The sequence below is a fragment of the Nycticebus coucang genome, chromosome 2, assembly GCF_027406575.1.
Source record: "Nycticebus coucang isolate mNycCou1 chromosome 2, mNycCou1.pri, whole genome shotgun sequence".
Taxonomy (NCBI): domain Eukaryota; kingdom Metazoa; phylum Chordata; class Mammalia; order Primates; family Lorisidae; genus Nycticebus; species Nycticebus coucang.
Window position 1 is genome coordinate 182,996,433 of NC_069781.1, and position 11,878 is coordinate 183,008,310.

At 50.7% G+C, this 11,878-nt stretch overlaps 1 protein-coding gene across 1 annotated transcript; it reads right to left on the reverse strand.

Annotated features, from left to right (window-relative positions):
* Positions 1–422: 422 nt before the first annotated feature.
* Positions 423–4,125, reverse strand: LOC128560959 (uncharacterized protein C10orf95-like). Its single transcript, XM_053554651.1, has 3 exons — positions 1,969–4,125; positions 1,486–1,594; positions 423–1,249 (listed from the first exon to the last, which is right to left on the reverse strand). Exons 1-3 carry the CDS (start codon positions 2,044–2,046, stop codon positions 1,005–1,007), a joined length of 432 nt encoding a protein of 143 aa, XP_053410626.1. The 5' UTR covers positions 2,047–4,125; the 3' UTR covers positions 423–1,004.
* Positions 4,126–11,878: the final 7,753 nt, after the last annotated feature.

Consider the following 11,878-nt stretch of genomic DNA (forward strand, 5'->3'; position numbering starts at 1 on the left):
AGGTTAAAAAGGAGATAAGAAGTGGGAGCTGTTGTTGTTTTAGTTGTCTGGGCCCAGTGGTGGCATCTGCAGTCCCAGCTACTCAGGAGGCTGAGGCAGGAGGATTGCTTGAGCCCAGGAGTTCAAGGCTGCAGTGAGCTGTGATGATTCCCCTGCACTCCAGCCTGAGCAACAGGGCAAGACCCTCTCTCTAAAAAAGAAAATTAAAATTTAAAAAAATGTGAAAGAGAAAAATGCAAAGAAAATCAAAAGTACTCACAACTCTGCGACCTGGAGGTAGGCCTGCTAGCCTTTTATTAAGTGCCCCTGTGTGTGTATCTGTGTGAGTAGAGTTTGCATACGTGTATACAGGTTAGCCTGCCTCCCTCCCTCCATCCCCCCTCCCTCCTTCCTTCCATCCTCCCTCCCTCCCTTCCTGTCAGGTACATATTAAGTTTCTCTGCATACCAGGCATGATATTTCTTAACCTACTTTTTTAAAGCTCAAAAATGTATTGAGAACATTTTTCTCCAAATCATTACATTTGGCCATATTGCATATTTTTTCACATTTTAATGTCTCTGAAGTAAAGATGTGTTTTAGAATCAATGTCAAAAGAAACGTGCCAACTATTTCTTCTCTTTTCTCCCCTAAAATGGGGGCTATGAATCGGTAACACAAGCAACAAACGATGGCGTCTCAGACCCCACCTCTTATAGACCCCACAGGATCACGCTTTGGTGCCGCTGTCATGATCAACTTCATCGAAGGCTATTTTTGGACATTTCAGCCCCTTGCAGTTTTTCAGTTATCAGTTACGCCGTGAAAGAGTCTGGCAGGAAACGCTATCACCCAGGGCACCGGACCCCCCTGACGCTTGCCAGATGTGGGGACAGAGGGACCCGAGACTTGGGGGAAGGTCACAGCCGGCCTGTGGTGACCTTTAGGGAGGAAGATGTGGGGTGCCTATGTCTTCCGCTCCGCCTCCCTCCAGCCCGAGAGTGTTAGGAAGAGGGACACAGTTCTCAGGTCAGTCCCGGGCAGGGTCGGAGAGGCCCTGGGTGGGCGAACGCGGCGCCCAGTGCACCGGCCCCGGGGGCCCGAGACGCCGGGGACTCACACGCGGGCGCCCGTCCCCGGGCGGAGCAGAAGGCACCGGGAGAGGCCTCCTGGCCCGCGCCGCGCGGGGACCGGCTGCTGGGCTGCTCGGGATCTGCGTGCCCAGGACGCACGAGAGCTGCGTCTCCGCTCCCGGAGTTCCGTTTCATGCCTGTGATTCAAGCAGGATGCTATTTTTAAGCGACTGGCACCGTGAATCTGTGCGCTCGAGTAGGGAGAGGGGACGGGCCACACAGCGGGGTTGGGCGGCCGCGGGCAGGAGCCGGGCGGGAGCGGAAAGGGGCCGCTGGAACAATGAAGCCGCGGGCTGGCTGGCTGTCACACCCCCTGCCGACATTAATCACATCCTGCCCGGCGCCCCGGCAGCTCTGACACATGTGGCCACACCTCGCTTCTGGAAAGCTCCGCGTTCAGACTCCGCTGCGCAGTACGGGCGACACCCCTCACCCCCGCTGGATCTGCGCCCTGGACATGGCCACCTTCTTCCTGGCGCTGGCTGAAGGGGGTGGGATTAGGAACAGGCACCGCCCCTCCCAGCCCCCTCGGGATACGGGGAGTTAGGCGGGGCGAGGTCTCCCGCCAGAGTTTTGGGGTGTAAGCCCCAGGCGCGCACTCCAGCTGGTCCGTACGGGCTGCAGGAGGGGTCTCCTGCAAGGGGTGACAGTAAGCAGTGCTGAGGTTGGGGGGGTCTAACGAGCGTCCCCCTTTTGGCGCGTGTTACAGAGGGAGAAACTGAAAGTCAGTGGGGGTCCGCCTTGGAACTCAGACTTCTGACCAGTCCAAAGCCACAAGGGACCTCCCTGGAGGGGGACAAGGTCTTCACAACAGGAGCGCCCCGTGCCTCCCCCGCCTCAGCCCCTCGGGACATACTTTACAGCTCACGTGGGCGGCCTGCCCCCCCAGGCAAGGAAGGAGGGGCGCTGGGGCAGACTGGGCAGGGTGACTCATTCCTGTCTGCCCAGCTCAGCGCCGCCAAACGCAGAGGACGGCCCGGAGGGCATCCCCACCACTAACCAGCAGCGGGAGGCCACTGAAGGCTGGGCCTGGGGCGACGCCAGACCTCACTTCTGTGACCACCAGCACACCGCCCACACTTCCACTCGCTGCCCGTCGGTCCTCTGCGTGCTGCGGCCATGCCGGGCTCTCCAGCCCCCGGTTCTTCCCAACTCCCCAGCTGGGCAGGAAAGAATCGGCTCCGCGCTCATTAAACCACACGTCTGGCGCCCAAACTTCCTGGCCGTGGATCTCAGGCGAGTTGGCCTCGCTTCTCTGTGCCTCAGTTTCCTTCTTTGTAACAGGGATAAGACTTCCCTGCAAGGGTTGCAGCGAAGCTCAAGAGCCAGGGGTGCAAACGCCAGTGCACGCTGCGTCATCGTGGCAGCTGAGGCGGCTGGTCCTTCCAAGAGCCACAACGCCAGGCCCAGCTGGGACAATGTTCCAGGCCCCTAGGTTCTCTCCCTGGTCCCAGCAGCATCTTGATCCAGGCCTTTATCACAGCACCTCCCTGTCACTGTAAAAAATAGACGCTGTGGTGCCTTCATGGCAGGAAGGGGAAGTTCTGGCTACTTCAAACCAAACCAAAACCCGATTGTCATCAATTCTTGCCTTCCAAAAGGAGAGGGAAATTTCATATTGGGGGCGCTTGGCCTGCCAATTCCAGCTGCCAAGAGCAGAGGAAACTTGTTTATTTTTTATTTTTAGTTTTTGAGACAGAGTCTGACTCTGTCACCCTGGGTAGAGTGCAGTGACGTAATAGCTCACAGCAACATCAAACTCTTGGTCTCAAGAGATCCTGCTTCAGCCTCCAGAGTAGCTGGTACTACAGGCATTTGCCACAACGCCCAGCTAGTTTTTCCATTTTTAGTAGCAGTGGGGTCTCACTGTTGCTCACACTGGTCTCAAACTCCTGAGCTCAAGGGATCCTGCTACCTTAGCCTCCTGAGTAGCTGGAGATTACAGGTGTGAGTCACCTTGTCTGACCACAAAATTAACTAAAAAAAAAAAAAAAAAGCTACAGATGATCCACCTTCAGGTACAACTGGATCCAGGAACTCACACAGTGTCTGTCATTCTCCCTGCTCTGCTTTCTTCTGTGTGTTGGTGTCACTTTGTACATAGCCTCATCCATTTGAGGAAGGATGACAGTGGCTCGAGGTTCCTTGGCAAGTTATATATTCTAAATTTGGCCACACCAACATGTATCCCATCCCACGTGCCCCTCTAAAATTTATGCTGACAAACTTCCATCAAGAGGCAGACTTAGGTTCCCTCCTCTTGACGTTGAATATCCTTCGTAATCGTCCCAACCAACAGAACATGGTGAGAGTGTCTCTATTGGACTTCTGAGGCTGGGTGTTGAAAGGCAACACAGCCCCACCTTGGTGACCCTCTTTGGAGATGCTAGTCCCTAGAAACCACAGCCATGCTGTGTCTTGCCTGGTCACCCTGGGCTAAATGCTGTGGCCTCATCATAGCTCACAGCAGCCTCAAACTCCTGGGCTCAACTCATCCTCCTGCTTCAGCCACCCAAGTAGGTGGGACTACAGGTGTTTTTCTATTCAGTAGAGACAGGGTCTTGCTCTTGCTCAGGCTGGTCCTGAGCTGAAGTGATCCACCCACCTTGGCCTCCCAGAAGGAGGGATTTACAGACATGAGCCACCGTGCCGGACTTTGGTCAATGTTTGTCTTATGCCACTAAGTTTTGGGGTGATTTGCTATGCGGCCACATTAACTGCAGCAGCTTTTGTGGTCCTTACAGCTCAAGGTCGCAGCTGAGAAATACGAGACCGTCACTCTCCCAATAGCCACTTACCAAGTCTTGAAGAATTAGATCGATCCAGCTCAGGTGTGGGTCGCATCCCAGTTGCTATGGCCAGAGGGAAGGAGGGGTCCAGCTGGTAGGCTAGGTAATCGAGCCTCCATGGGCCTGAGGAAGGGTAGGGACTCTGAGAGCCTCGGGGAAGTCTTCGAGGAGATGTGGGGTGCGCCTATCAGATGGAGGGGAGAGGACGACGGTCAGCATCCATTACCCAAGTGTGGGTCACATCCCAGTTGCTATGGCCAGAGGGAAGGAGGGGTCCAGCTGGTAGGCTGGGTAATCGAGCCTCCATGGGCCTGAGGAAGGGTAGGGACTCTGAGAGCCTCGGGGAAGTCTTCGAGGAGATGTGGGGTGCGCCTATCAGATGGAGGGGAGAGGACGACGGTCAGCGTCCAGCATGTGGAGGCAGCCGCTTCCTGTGAACTGCTCCGGCTTTTAGGAAAACGTGAATTGTTCAGGCATAGGCGGAGGGGACTTGGAAGGGGAACATCAGATAACAGTTGTGCTTTGGAGAAAGCTACAGAACGTGAAAATTCCAAGCAACGAATGCCACGGTTACCCGTGTTTGTCCCCAGAGCCTGCCTGATGCTCTGAGTTGCATGGGGCGTTTTATATACATTCCACCTACTGAGCCTGCAGGGCAAGGTTCCAGCCTCCAGGGCACGTAAAGGTGTGTATTAATCAGGGTTGCATTTTGGCTGCTAAAACAGAGGCCAAATTAACAGCACCTTAAACGAGATAGTTTATTTCTTTCTCATGCTGTCACCCAAGATAGAGCACAGCAACACTAGGTGCTCTTTTTTATTTATCTTGTTGGTCTGCCCACCCTCGTATGTGGTTTCCATCTAAGATTTAAGAAGGTGGCCCCAAGTCCTGCCAGTGGGTCTATATTCCAGCCAGGCCACGGAGGTATAGGAACTGCAGGGTAGGTGTCCCCTCTTCCCTGTAAGTTTTATTTCTCTCTTCTGCTTACATCCCACTGGTGTGAACTTCATCACATGACCACGACTGGCTGCAAGGGAGCCTGGAAGTGCAGTTTGGCAGCCATCATGTGCCCCACTGAAACTCAAGGCTTCTAATGCTGAAGATTAGGAGAAGAGATGTTGGATGAGTCTTGGTAGACACTGCCTAAGGCACCCAGTTGGAGGGTTGGCAGTACACCACCGTGACAGAGGCAGGAGTTAAGAGCCTAGGCCCTAGAGTCAGGGCTTTAATCTTGGCTCTGGCCTTGAATAGCTGTGTGAGTCTCAATTTCCTGATCCATAAAATAGGGATGATGATAATGCCATATTTTATTGATTCTAAGATTTAAATTTCAACATTTCTAAAATTGGGATGTGTTTATAAGTAATGACATGTTTAATTGATAGTTTTATCATGCTCAATAGTACATGACAGTGGTGTAGCTTGCAACTAGTTGTATCAAATATTCAATGAAATATGACTGCTATTTTGGTAACATCATTATTGCAAGGTACATATTCTATTAATGAATTATTATATTATTAATAATCATCATTAATTATCAGCCTATTACTAATAGGCAGAATGTTCATATCCATATATATTCATTCAACTAGTTCCAGGATCACAGTGAGAACTCAGCAAACATCAGCTATTGTCACTATCACCGTGGGCCCTGGTGGGGAGAAGGAGGTGGCTCATTTAGCTGGGTTAAGGGAAAACCCAGGGTTCAGTCCATCTGTAAGGCACCTACCTCACAGCAAGAGACAAAGACAGGCAGGGCCTCCCCTCATGCCACACACAGTCCAGATTTTAAAAAGCAAGTAGCAACTGCCGGCCTGATGGAAGGCTGGGGAGCAGAGGGGTGGATGGAGACCGGCTCACTTACTTTCCAGGTTTAGCCCCAGGACCCTCAGATGAATTTCTGTGGCTGTTAAAACAAATGACCATGACCTAAGTGGGCTGAAACAAAATACTATTCTCTCACAGCACTGGAGAGGCCACTGAAGGTGAGGCCAGGGTGTCCGTGGGGCCTCACTCCCTCGGAAGACTCCAGGCAAGAGTCCTTTGCCTCTTCCAGGTTCCATGGCTCCAGGGAGCCCTCGGCTCTGCCTCCGTGTCACACGCCTTCCCCTCTGGGTTTCTGTCTCCTCTTCTTGCAAAGACACTCTCACTGTGTTCAGGACCCATCCTACCTCAGCGTGACCTCACTGTAACTAATTACATCTGCATACGCTCTGGGTTGGGGGTTTTTTGCTCCCCAGAAAAGTATGAACTCTTTTTCTAAGTGAGGTCACATTCTGGCCTTTGGGGAGGGCATGCATTTTGGGGGATACTTCTCGAGGCCAAAGGCCACTGAGCTGCTGCGCTTCCTGCCTGGCTTTGGTTGACTGTGCCCCCCACTTCCTCTCATTTTTTGGTTTTCTTCCCTCCCTGGCACATCTCTCAGTGTTGCAAGGCATCCTCAACACCAGCCATTGTGAACAGTCTGTTCTTGCACAGATGGAAAAGGCAGCACCCAACCAGAATGTCCCGCGGCTGCAGCTAGAACATCACCCGTCGGAGGAGGATTGCGGGGAAGATGCGCCCAGGAGAAATAATTAATAGAATGGAGTGTCACGTGGCGTGAACTCACTCAACCCACGAAAGTTTATGACCAAGCGCTTCCTTGGAGCTCTGTTCATTCTTATTTTTTATTTTCCTTTCAGTAAAACAAACAAACAAAACAAAACCCCCTGCACTCCAGTCTGGAGGCAGAGCAAGACATTCTCAAAAAACAACAAAAGTGGCCAAACAGCAGAGACCAGTAGTCTTACACAGGGGCAGTCCTGTGGGATGTTCTGGAAACATTCCCGGGAACTGGAAGGGAGATGGTCCCCAGAAGGGAATCGCCCCTCCATCCCTCTGCTTTCAAGGCACCTGCCAGACTGTCCTGTAAATGAAAAATCCTCTTGTAAACGATGGGTCTAGAATCTGACTCTGCTATGTGCCTGTGTGTTTGGGTGGCTGTCATACACCTCCGTGGTTATAGGAATCCAGTCACCCTGTGATTAAGATTGTTCTGTCTTTTGAAAAAAAAAAAAGATTGTTCTGTCTTTTGTTTGGAACTTCACTAAGCTTTGGTCAGCATTTTGGAAAGTCACACTGGCAATAGTGATACCTCTGTGACCTCTTCACAGAACACGCCTGTGTCTGCCTGCACCTGTAGGCATCACATTCACTGGACACTTTGTGTCAGCTAATATGGTTGACCCAAATGTTTACCTATTGACATGCATATTATTTTATTATAAATGACTTAACTTTTTTACTTTTTATGTTATAGTTAGGGCATTATACTAATTTTTTTGCAAGTGGTGTGAAGGTGGGTTATGTTTTCTGTGAATTTCATTTCGGAATAGTAAAAGGAGTATTACAAAGTATTTGTTGTTTTTTTAAAAGAAGTTAAGGCTGATATGGTTCTGGGAAGCATTGAGCTATGTGACTTCTGCAGATCCCTTCCAGATTTTTAAACAATTTTTTTTTTGGAGACATTGTCTCATTATGTCACCCTCACTAGAGTGCTGTGGTGTCACAGCTCACAGCAACCTCAAACTTAAGTGATTCTCTTGCCTCAGCCTCCCAAGTAGCGGGGACTACAGGCGCCTGCCTGTTGTTGTTGTTGCAGTTGTCATTGTTGTTTAGCTGGCCCGGGCTGGGTTTGAACCCTCCAGCCTGGGTATAGGTGGCCAATGCCCTATCCACTGAGCTACAGGTGCCACCATTTTAAAAATAATTTTTTTGGGGCGGCACCTGTGGCCTAGTGGGTAGGGCGCTAGCCCCATATACTGAGGGTGGCAGATTCAAACCCTGGCCAAACTGCAACAACAAAAAAAAATAGCCGAGTATTGGCAGGCACCGAGTAGTCCCAGCTACTCAGGAGGCTGAGGCAAAAGAATCATCTAAGCCCAGGAGTTGGAGGTTGCTGTGAGTTGTGACACCACAGCACTCTACTCAGGGCGATAAAATGAGACTGTCTCTACAAAAAAAAATGAAATAAATAAATAATAATGATAATAATTTTTGTTTTGTTTTGTTTTATAGAGACAGGGTTTCTCCCTGTCACCCAGGCCGAAGTGCATGTAGCTGGCTGTGGCCTCAGAATCACTGTCCCCCACCCATATCACCCCCAGGCAATCCACCTCCAACAATCTGCAGTTTTTTTCTCTGTACAATTGCCTGTGGCTGCTGTAATAAATCACCACAGATGAGTGGCTTAACACAACACATTTGTTATCTTAAAGTTCTGGGGCTCAGAAGTCTACCATGTGTCCAGAGGACTGCTTCCTGTGGGAGGTGCTTCTGGAGGTGCCAGCTGCCCGTGGCTCGGGGTCCCCTCAGCAGCAACTTCCTCCTCTCTGGCTTCTCCCACCCTCCTACAAAGGCACCTGCAATGTTTCTCATACTCTTTCTTCCAATTCAGAAGTTTCCAGAATTTTTCAAGCATATTCCTTTAGGAGTTAAAAAACATTAAAAAGAGGAGCAAGCCCAGCTAGCCATGACCTTTGCAGCCCATCTACCTCACTCAAACCCCAATTCCCCACACTTCTCTGCTGTGCTGCCTCGGCTGGTCTGCTTAACCTCTCTGAACCTCCATTTCCTTGTTGATTCTATAGGGGATGGCTTGATCAGATCCTGCTACCGTAAGTATAATAGACAGGGTAGTTTAAAGTACAGTCTAAGCTTTAAAGTACAGTCCTGGAGACCTGAAGTCCCAGGTTAGTTGCTGGCTCAGTCAGGTTCTGGTGTGGGTTTCTTACCTGGCTGCGAGACGCCGGCCTTCTCATTATGTCCTCACATCCTGTGGAGCAAGAGAGAGCCAGCTCTGGTGTCTCCTGCTAAGAGGATACTAATCCCCTCAGAACCCCTACCCTCATGACCTCAGCTAACCTTAATTACTTCCTTACTCCAAAAGCTGCCCACTGGGATGACGGCTTTAACATATGAAATTTAGGGGCACACAGCTGAGTCCACAGCAGGGGGTCACCATGTTCACAGAGTTGAAAGAAGTAAATGAGTAAATATCTCTAACAGCTTAGGCCAGCGCTGTGGTACGTAGGAGTATCAGGATTGGTATTGTCATTTATAAAATGTATGTGGGTACTCTGCCGATGCCGTTCCAAGCACACCATAAAACATGAAAAGAGAAAAATTTAAAGAATCAGATAAATTGAAGTGACAATAGTTTCTTCCCCCACTTCCAGCGAATCATCTTGTGTCCCTACTGGGGTGTGGGGGCCCCACTGCTCTAGCCTGGGGGTGGTTCAGTGTCACCCCAGGCCCTCATGTCACTCTGGAAACGCAGCTTCTGTGCCCTTCCCCAGACCAGTTAAGTCAGCCCTTCTGCTGGTGGAGCCCAATGTCTGTATTTATTTTATTATTTTTTTTTTGAGATAGTCTCACTTTGTTGCCCTGGGTAGAGTGGCATCACAGCTCACAGCAACCTCAAACTCTTGGGTTTAAGTGATCTTCTTGCCTCAGTAGCTGGGACTACAGGCACCCACCATCACGCTTAGCTAGTTTTTCTATTTTTAGTAGAGATGGGGTCTCACTCTTGCTCAAGCTGGTCTCCAACTCCTGAGTTCAAGCAATCCACCCGCCTTGGCCTCCCAGAGTGCTGGAATTATAGGCATGAGCCACTGTTCCCGGCCCCAATGTCTGCAAAAAAAAAAAAAAAAAAAATTCCAAGAAATTCTGTTTTTATCAACTGCAAGAAAAACCCTGAGACTCACTCAGACCCCCTGGCCATGAACACTCCTAAGTCGGAGCTACTGGCCTGGGTCTCCAGCTGATGAACACCACAACCTCACACCAACAAGGGCAGTGTCGGGAAGTCAGTGCTCAAAGCATGGCAGTGGTAATCCTACAGCCTTGGCGCTGAGGCTTCTGCTGTCTTTCTGCAAGATGCAAGTTGAGATGGGAGAATCCTGCCCCGGCCAGTGCGTCCATCTGAAGAGTGATGCTTTCCCTGCCCTTGGCTTCTGATATTGACGCTGACCTTCAGCCCTGGTGTGAATTCACCTCCTCCAGGGTTAACACGGCCATGCCCTGCCAAGGCAGAGACAGATCTGTGTCCATGTCATCAATGCAAAGGGCACATCTCCCAGTCGCTTTCCTCCATCTCCAGTGAGGTGGGCTCCAGCCTGGCCCAGAGTACAAGGGCGGTACCCTGACAGCTGCTTTTTAGGTAACCCATAGTCACAGCCCCATGTCCCAGCCCTGTGCCCAGCGGGGGAACACACATTTGCCGCTTGCCCTCTGGCCTAGGAGACATGTTCTAGCTCCCAAAGAGCCGACCCAGAATCAGAGAAAAACACTCCCAGGGGAAGCCCTAGGAATATTTGGTCTGCGCTTTATTAGCCTTTGCTGGGCCTGATTTAAACCACGCGTGCTCTGATCTTCCAGCCACGAAGCCCTGAACACCGGGCAGCTTTAGGATTAAAATAAAGGAAAATCATTATCCAAGCTGTTGGCTTTGCGGCTTTGCTCAGGTGGTAAGCATGAGCTAGAGGCTGTTTTCAAGGGAGAATGCCTGCTGCAGAGTCCCAAAGGCTTCTCGCTGGTGATTTATTTGATCCTGAGATCCATTTATTACTGAGTCCTTTTGGCAGACGGGAAAGTGGCATCTCAGGGAGGCCAAGCGCCCTGCCCACAGCAGTGTAGCTACAAAATGGTGAGGTGGGCTCAGGTGAGCACCGGCTGCCTCCTCTGTGTGGGACATCCCTATCTCCCTCCTTCCTCCTTTCTTTCCTTTTTTCTCCAAGTTTCTGTTCATCCTTTTTTTTTTTTTTTTTGAGACAGAGTCTCTTTATGTCACCCTTGGTAGAGTGTTGTGGTGTCACAGCTCACAGCAACTTCAAACTCCTGGGCCCAAGTGATTCTCTTGCCTCAGCCTCCCAAGTAGCTGGGACTACAGGTGCCCACCACAATGCCCGGCTATTTTTTCTTGCAGTTGTCATTGTTTAGCTGGCCCAGGCTGGGTTTGATCCCACTATCCCGGTGTATCTGCCTGGTGCCCTAACCACTGAGCTGTAGACGCCAAGCCTGTTCATCCATTTTTTAAAACTTTTTTTTTTTTTTTTTTTTTTTTGTTGCAGTTTGGCCGGGGCTGGGTTTGAACCCTCCGCCCTCGGCATATGGGGCCGGCGCCCCACTCACTGAGCCACAGGCGCTGCCCCCATTTTTTAAAACTTTTTAGAGATGGGGTCTCACTATGTTGCCCAGGCTGGTCTCAAACTCCTGAGTCCAAGGGATCCTCTTATCTCAGCCTCCCAATTAGCTGGGATTATAAGTATGAGCCACCATACCTGGCTTGTTTATTTTTAATTTAAAAAAAGAATGTATACAAATGGCAAAACAAATGAACAAAAAAAAGCAACCAAATAATACAGAAAAGGAAGTCATGAAAAGTTAGTTTCCTTCCAGTCCATGTCTTAACTGGCTGTATGTATGCATGTGTACCTGAGTGCACATACGTGTGTACACGTGTGCCTGAGTGCACATACGTGTGTGTGTGGGTGATCCATCACACAGTTCCTCCTGCAGACGGCAGTGGTCCATCGGCTGATGCTTCCCGTCCTGTTTCCCTTGGCGGCTGCCTGCCATCAGCACAGATAGCCACTGCTCCGTTTTGCTGACTGCATATGATTCTTGGCACGTGGGTACAGGTGGTCTGCTCCTCCCAACCGACAGACACTATGCTGTTCTTAGTCTTTGCTGTAATAAACAGAGTGGTGTGGATGGTACCTCTGCACCCAGCCACCCCAGCTGAGGGTACTCAACTCAGGTCCACATGACTCTGAAATTCACAGGAGAGATGGTACTGTCCCAGGTTACGTTCTCTGGGGCAGAAACTGCTGCAGAGCTTGGAGCCGCCCCAGCCCTGCCAGCCAGGGCAGTGTCAGACTCCCTGCCCTAGGCTGGCCACCATGAACCGCCCTGCGGAGCCCACCCCGTTCA